This window comes from Plecotus auritus, assembly GCF_963455305.1.
Source record: "Plecotus auritus genome assembly, chromosome: 1".
In the NCBI taxonomy this organism is placed as follows: Eukaryota; Metazoa; Chordata; class Mammalia; order Chiroptera; family Vespertilionidae; genus Plecotus; species Plecotus auritus.
This window is the reverse complement of record NC_137770.1, coordinates 80,861,484-80,870,198: the sequence shown is the minus strand read 5'-3', so window position 1 is coordinate 80,870,198 and position 8,715 is coordinate 80,861,484. Positions and strand designations below refer to the sequence as shown.

The 8,715-nt window shown below is 37.1% G+C and overlaps 1 protein-coding gene across 1 annotated transcript; it reads left to right on the top strand.

Moving 5' to 3' along the window:
* Positions 1–273: 273 nt before the first annotated feature.
* LOC308254565 (olfactory receptor 4L1-like) lies at positions 274–1,212 on the top strand (the record flags this gene model as incomplete). The annotated part of the gene is made up of 1 exon (XM_080680770.1): positions 274–1,212. The coding sequence occupies one exon, from the start codon at positions 274–276 to the stop codon at positions 1,210–1,212; it is 939 nt and encodes a 312-aa protein (XP_080536896.1).
* Positions 1,213–8,715: the final 7,503 nt, after the last annotated feature.

The following is an 8,715-nucleotide window of genomic DNA, read 5'->3' as shown; positions in this document are numbered from 1 at the left end:
TATTATTTGATAGAATACAGTAGAAAATAAAATTTCACTTCTTCAAAAGCTCTTTAATTACTGAGTAACTGTAAGAATATTGTTACTAAGTGATGTGACTCATAAACTAATCTCAAATTATAAATAGTGATATGCTGATATATTTCAGATGTTCTCATATCACCAACTATTATTCATTAAATAAAAATAGAAAAACATTGGTGCTAATTGTGGCTTAATTTTTTTTATTCTTTTTGTAGAAAAGAACTTCTGGGACTTTTCTGATTTGAGTAAATGGATCTCAAAAATGAAACTGTGGTGACTGAGTTTATTTTACTTGGGTTTTCTGGACGATGGGAACTTCAGATTTTCTTCTTTGTGACATTCTCCTTGGTCTACAGTGCTACTGCATTGGGAAACATTCTCATTATAGTCACAGTGACATTTAGCACCACCCTTCATTCTCCCATGTACTTCCTCCTTGGGAACCTCTCTTTTTTGGACATGTGTCTCTCCACTGTCACCACACCCAAGATGATCACAGACTTGCTCGCTGAACACAAGACCATCTCCATATGGGGCTGCATGACCCAGATGTTCTTTATGCACTTCTTTGGGGGTGCTGAGATGACTCTTTTGATAGCCATGGCCTTTGACAGATACGTAGCCATATGTAAACCTCTGCACTACAGGACAATCATGAGCCGTCGCTTGCTGAATGGGTTTGTGGTACTTTCATGGATAATTGGGTTTATACACACCATGAGCCAGATGGTGCTAATAGTGAATTTGCCTTTCTGTGGCCCCAATGTGGTAGACAATATATTTTGTGACGTCCCCCTTGTGATTAAGCTTGCTTGTATCAAAACATATACCCTGGAACTGTTTGTCATTGCTGACAGTGGGCTGCTCTCACTTATCTGTTTCATCCTCCTGCTTGTCTCCTACGCTGTCATCCTGGTCACCGTGTGGCAAAGATCATCTGGAGGGCTCTCCAAGGCTCTGTCCACATTGTCTGCACATGTCATTGTAGTCACTCTGTTCTTTGGACCTTGTGTCTTTATCTATGCCTGGCCATTCAGTAGTTTTGCAGGCAATAAAATCCTTTCTGTATTTTACACTGTTATCACACCCTTCCTGAATCCGATCATTTATACCCTGAGAAATCAGAAAATGCAAGTGGCTATGAGAAAATTACGGTTCCTACTTGTTAGCTCTATGCAGAACTTCTAAATTTAAGCACAATAAAATTAACACTACTTTCAAATACTATGCTAACAGAACTTGAATAGATTATACATAACACATGGTTTCACTCTTCTTATGTTAAAATCATAACCAGTACAGAAAAAAATTAATAATAAAATACTTTTAATGATCACAATGCAGTTATAGCAAATAATGATAATTAGCAGCCTGCAGCAAAACAGACATAAATCATTGAGTACTTTTACATAAGCATTCAATATATATTTACAGTACTAATAAAGAAATAAATATGACTAATTAGAGCTTTAGTCTTCTTATTTGACAAGGTAATATGTCAAAATTTTGAGGAAAATATATTCATGTCACAATTTCATTTTAAACAAAGATGAATGCAGAGCAAGAAGAATGCCAGAGGTTCCATTAATCCAAAAATATTCTAAATATATTAAGTGAGAACTTAATTTGCATCTCATGTTCTAATGTGGAATGGTGGTAGATAAGATTTCTTCTTTTTTAAAATATATCTTTATTGTTGAAAGCATTACAGATTTCCCTTTTTCCTCCCCAATGACCCCCTTCCTCCCTACACCTGCCCCTTTCTAGGCCTTCACTCCACTATTGTCTGTGTCCATGGATTATTCATATATGGATGTAAGTTATTAGGTTGATCCCTTCCCTCCCCCACCACCTTCCCTCTGAGGATCCTCAGTGTTTTGCCTGCTTCCATGTCTCTGGATCTATTTTGTTTGTCAGTTTATTATGTTCATTAGATTCCACATATAAGTGAGATCATATGATACTTGTCTTTCTCTGACTGGCTTGTTTCACTTAGCATAATACTCTCCCAGTCCCTCCATGCTGTCTTACAGAGTAACAGATTCTTCTTTTTTACAGTTGTATAGTATTCCATGGTGTAAATATACCACAGCATTTTTATCCACTCATCTACTGATGGAGACTTGGACTATTTCCAGATCTTAGCCATTATAAATTGCACTGCTATGAACATAGGGGTGCGTACATTCTTTCTGATTGGTGTTTTGGGTTTCTTAGGATATATTCCTAGAAGTGGGATCACTAGGTAAAATGGAAGTTCTATTTTAAATTTTTTTAGGAAACTCAATATTGTTTTGCATAGTGGCTACACCAGTCTGCATTCCCACAAGTAGTGTAATAGGGTTCCCTTTTTCCACATCCTTGTCAGCACTTATCATTTGTTGATTTATTGATGGTAGTCATTCTAGCAGGTGTGAGGTGGTACCTCATTGTTGTTTTAATTTGCATCTCTCTGATGATCAGTGACTTTGAACATTTTTTCATGTCTCTTGGCCATTTTTATGTCCTCTTTGGAGAAGTGTTTATTTAGGTCTCCTGCCTATTTTTTATTGGGTTATCTGCCTTCCTATTGTTGAGTTGTATGAGTACTTTATATATTTTGGCTATTAACCCCTTATCAGATGTATCATTGAAAAATATGTTCTCTCATACAGTGGTTTTCCTTTTCATTTGGCTGCTGGCTTATTTTGCTGTGCAGAAGCTTTTTATTTATGTAGTTCCATTTGTTTCTTTTTTCCTTTGTTTCTTTTACCCTTAGCATTGTGTCAGTGAACATTTTGCTAAATGAGATGTCTGATATTTTGCTGTCTATGTTTTCTTCAAGGATTTTTATGGTTTCACAGCTTACATTTAAATGTTTTATCCATTGTGAGTTTATTCTTATGTATGGTATAAGTCAGTGGTCTAGTTTCATGCAAACACCATTTATTGAAGAGACTGTCTTTACTGCATTGTATGTTCTTTCTTTCTTTGTCAAATATTAATTGAGCATAGTGGCTTGGGTTGATTTCTGCATTCTCTGTTAGGTTCCATTGATCTATATTCCTCTTCTTGTGCCAGTACCAGGCTAAGGTTTATTGCTTTATATGATGATTTGCTTCATTCTTCAACACTAAGGTGACTTTTGTTTTAAGAACTTGAAGGCTGGTTTTGAATTATGATTTAATTAACTTATTTATTATTAAATTGAGTTATTATTGAACTGACTTCTCCTTACCTAGAAATGGAAAAAAAAATTGACTTCTCCATAGGCTCAAACATCCATCGAATTAAACAAAGAGAAAGAAAAAAAAGGAAAAATAAGTGCATACATATAAATAATAAAATGTTGGGCTCTACTTTTGTCTTTTTACCTAATATCACATCTCCATATATAAGCAATATAGACTCCTATTTATTTTGTCATGCTGTATTTCACTTAACTAGGATTAAAGTCCACTGTCTGATAGAATTATCAAACACAAGTGTATATAATTACAGAGAAATTGGTCTTAAATTTTTTTGCCTAGCCTGGTTGGCTCAGCAGTTGATCATCAACCCAGGAACCAAGAGGTCACTGGTTTGACTTCCAGTCTGGGTTGCAGGCTCAATCCCCAGTAGAGGGCATGCCGGAGGTAGCCAATCAACGATTCTTTCTCATCATTAATGTTTCTATCTCTCTCTTCCTCTCTGAAATCAATAAAATATATATTTTAAAAATGTTTTCAACTTTCATTAACCAAGAACAACATAATTTTAGAGTAATGAAGTATTACTAATTTCAAAATAACATATGGATTTAGGAACTTAAAATAGAAGGAAGAGAAGGAAAATTTTGGAATCATGGAGGACATGATAGGAGTAAAAGTGTTGATAATAATTTGTTATCAATTGAATAATAATCAACCATACAAAGAGTTAAGAAATTCTGTAAGCATTAACATGGAAAATTCCCCAAGATATATGGAAAGTTAAAAATAATGTGCAAGATATTGTGTAAGATATTGTTAAAAAAAACCTTAACTTCTATGGCTGAAAGTCTTTTTATTTTTTAACTTTATTTTTATTATTGACACTATTACAGTTGTCCCTATTTCCCCCTCCTTTGCCCACCTCCACCCTATCCCAACTCCCCCTTTCCTCTAGTTATCAGCACACTGTTGCCTGTGTCTAGGATATATAGATGGACAATAGACATTATGAAAAAATGCTCAACATCACTAATCATCAGAAAGATAAAAATTAAAACCACAAAGAGACATTTCTTCACACCTGCCAGAATGACTACTATCAATAAATCAACAAACAATTGCTGGCAAAGCCTTTTTTAAAAGAAAGGGTTTATTGGGCCATAAAGGCCCAGGTCCTGGGACGTGAAATCTAAACAAGCAGCAGCAGTAGGTGGAAAAGGCAATGTGTCCATTGTCAAAGAGTTGAGGAGCACTTAAAATTTTTATTTATTGATTGATTTTTAGAAAGAGAGAGAGATCAATTTGTTGTTCCACTTATTCATTAATTCATTTTTTTGTATGTGTCCTTATTATGAATCAAACTACAACCTTGGTGTATCAATCAGGATGACGCTCTAACCCACTGACCTGGCCAGGGCGGAGGAGTGCTTTTTATACATTATGTTTTAGGGAAGAAACATGTATATTGCTTTGAAAGAACTTATATTTGCTACAGATGAGGAGATGGGATAAGGTGAAGTGGGGTCAGTTCTATAATAGGAGCACAGTCTGTAAGAAAGGAATATTTATTACTGTTTTTAAATAAATCTTTATTGTTCAGATTATTACAATTGTTCCTCTTTTTTCCCCCCATAGCTCCCCTCTACCCAGTTCCCACCCCACCCTCTGCCCTTACCTCCCCCGCACTGTCCTCATCCATAGGTGTACGATTTTTGTCCAGTCTCTTCCCGCACCCCTCACAGCCCTTCCCCCCCGAGAATTGTCAGTCCACTCCCTTTCTATGGCCCTGATTCTATTATATTCACCAGTTTATTCTGTTCATCAGATTTTTTATTCACTTGATTTTTAGATTCACTTGCTGATAGATATGTATTTGTTGTTCATATTTTATTTTTACCTTTTTCTTCTTCTTCCTCTTCTTAAAAAATACCTTTCAGCATTTCATACAATACTGGTTTGGTGGTGATGAACTCCTTTAGCTTTTTCTTGTCTGTGAAGCTCTTTATCTGACCTTCAACTCTGAATGATAGCTTTGCTGGGTAGAGTAATCTTGGTTGTAGGTTCTTGTTATTATTCATCACTTTGAATATTTCTTGCCACTCCCTTCTGGCCTGCATAGTTTCTGTTGAGAAATCAGCTGACAATCTTATGGGTACTCCCTTGTAGGTAACTAACTGTTTTTCTCTTGCTGCTTTTAATACTCTCTCTTTGTCTTTTGCTCTTGGCATTTTAATTATGATGTGTCTTGGTGTGGTCCTCTTTGGATTCCTTTTGTTTGGGGTTCTGTGCACTTCCTGGACTTGGAAGTCTATTTCTTTCACCAGGTGGGGGAAGTTTTCTGTCATTATTCCTTCAAATAGGTTTTCAATATCTTGCTCTCTCTCTTCTTCTGGCACCCCCATAATTCGGATGTTGGTATGCTTGAAGTTGTCCCAGAGACTCCTTACACTATCTTCATATTTTTGGATTCTTTTTGCTTTTTGCTTTTCCAGTTGGGTGTTTTTTGCTTCTTTGTATTTCAAATCTTTGACTTGATTGGCTGTGAGGATCAGCTGTGTCTATGATGGGAGAACTTCTGTGCTGGAGACACACTTATGGGTCAAGACTTGCTTCAGTGGGGCTTTGGTGCTCACTGAGTCTGCCCCCTGAGTGTGTCCCTTATGGATCTGAGGAGTTGTAATCTGGATGGTCCCACTCTGACCACTGGGTGGGTACACTGGCTCTTGGATCTCCAAGGAGGTGCAAATTTAACCTCTGCCTGAGGCCACCCAGCAGGAGCTAAGGAGAGATCTACAGATTCCTCTTCTTTGTTTGGGGTTTGGAGGTGCCCAGATGAGGCCCAGCTGTGAAGCAATGCAAGCTGCTGTGGAGCCTTGGGCCTTTTTTTGGATGTTCTGGGGCTTTCTGACCCAGCTGCAGTTTGTGAGGTAATTTTATATTGCAAAGGGCTAGGCCATTCATATGCAAAAGCCCCTGCACACAGCTTGGGTGGGGCAGGGTTTCAGGAAGTCAACAGGGTGGAGCAAACAGCTATGGCTGATTCTCAGCCCTGCCCTAAGAGCCCCCCCCCCACCTCCCCAGGTCTCAGTGTCCTTTGGTAATCAGTGCACGTACTTCTGAGAGAAAGCCGCCCTTGAGTTCCGCCCAATGCCAGACAGTCCAGTTTCTCCCCATATAAGTCTGGGTCCCCAGAGTCTCGACGGGAACTGGAGTTCAGAGCAGTCAGGAGCTTGTGTCTCCCTCCCAATTGAAAAAGACAACAGCGTACTCAATTGCCAGCCCTTTCTGTGCACACGCCTCCATACCTCTGCACTTTACTTCTGCACCTCCTCTGAGTCTCAGTGTGCTTTTCTCTTTCCTTCTAGTTGTAGAATTTCCACTCAGCCAGCCTTCCTGTGGTTCAGGATGATGTCCATTTTGTCTTTTAGTTATAGTTTTGAAGTGGTTGTGCCAGGCAGCAATTTTAGGTGTTTACCTATGCTGCCATCTTGGTTTCTCCTATTTATTACTTTTCATTGGTTACAGGCAACAGTCCTGAAAATTTATGCATATGCAGGATGCAGTGTTGATCTAGAGGTGGGTCACTAGACTCCTAGATGTTGATTCAAAGCTCCAACACCCATTCAGGAATGTGAGCAGTCTTTTGTCAGCTGGCCCTCAGCAATTAACAAGCTAACTGCTCACTCTCCGTCATTCTTTAGTTGCTGGTAATTTAATTTAGAACATAGACTTTTTTCTTGTCAATATGATTTAAAGGTATGTTCAAATGGCGGGGAAAAAAAGTACATAAAATTTACTTATAACTCTGGGTGGAGGACATACAATGCAATATACAGATCTTGTAACATAGAAACCCACACCTGAAGCCTATATATTCATGTTGACCAAAGTCACCCCAATCAATTTAATAAATAAAAAATAATAATTAAAACATTTACTTAAACAGTCATAGTTTTGAAAATTATGCATTAAAATATATGGAAAAAATAAGCTAGACTCTAAATATGGTAGTAAAGTAAAAAAAAAGTAAAAAATCATCTCATTTTATGAGTTTCATTTATATGCAGAAAAAATACCATTCAAGAGAAAATGGTTAGTATTGAAGAATGAATTATACATTTTTATTTTATACACCAAATGTTTAGAATGGAAGATGGTGGGAAGCACACATATTGCTCATTCTTGCTTTAAAGCAAACAACAGTAAAGTTTGTTTTGTTTCTGTTTTTAGATATGATGACAAGATAGGCATAGGATATAACTGAGTAGCAATGAACATGAGGACAAGTGGAAAGAGTGAAAAACTTTCAGAGTGGAAGAACATGATTAAATGATAAGGAAAGGGAAGAGAAAATGATAGACCTAGATTTAAAGAAAACAAAACAAATAGAGAAAGAAAATTAGGGGATTATAAGAGATAATAATTCCACAGGAAAAATATAACCAAACAAACAGAAAAATAAATTAGTAAAAAATAGGCTTATTGATGAGTGAAAGGGAAGAGAAAGAGAAAAGAGGAAAAATTAGAAAGGACGCATGCGGAAATGTTTCAAAGAAATGGAGAAATGCACTCCTTAGGTCTCTTCTAAACACCTGGTTCCAGGAGCTGATCCGACCACTGTTTGTACCCCAGGCATGCACAGTGGTGCCTGCAAATGTTTTTTTCTCCATCCTAAGATTGAGGAGAGCCCATCTCCCTCACCTTCTATCCCTCTACTCCATCATTATTGCTGGAGTCAGATGGATCTCTGAATTAGTTTAAATGACAAAGAAAATGAGAGATATAGTAGCAAGGATTTTGATTTCTGATTCAGCCTTTTCTGACAACATTTTTTCCACTAATTTGGTCAAAATTGTATATTTTATTCTGAAGAGGGCTGTAATTTGTCAACTTTTTTTAAAGAAACATTTTATTTTACCTAGAAAAATTCTCTCTATGCCAACCACCATTTCAGAATCACAGGTAAAGAAGGTACATAGATGAGCATGGAAGTTGGGAAAAAAAATAGATCAAGTATGTTAGGTAGTATGGAATCCCATTGGTTAGATAGGAGTGAAAAAACAGGTGAAAGGGAAGAATGGAGAGCCTATAACCTTCAATTGCAAAGCCCTTCAAAAATCCTCTGATGTCTTAGAGATATTATTAAACACAAACACATCATGAAATACCACTCTGAGTGAGCTTGTAGAATTCACAAGAAGAGGGCTCTTGACTAACATTCCTAAGTGAATTTTTATATGCAGATAATGGAACAAATGTTGAGACAAATGGCTGCCTCAACAGAGAAAAGAAGTAAGCAGAGAAGCTAATTGGAGAGCCTATAAAATATTTTTTAATTAACATTTTGTGTAGGATTCACTCCCTCCCACTCGTGTGTGTGTGTGTGTGTGTGTGTGTGTGTGTGTGTATGGAGTGTTTGTATTCATATCTGTTGATATGTTGATGTATGACTTTCATAAGTTCCTCTGGTTGCTAGTAGTAGTACATGGAAACATATATTAACCACTCTATTCAGAACTAG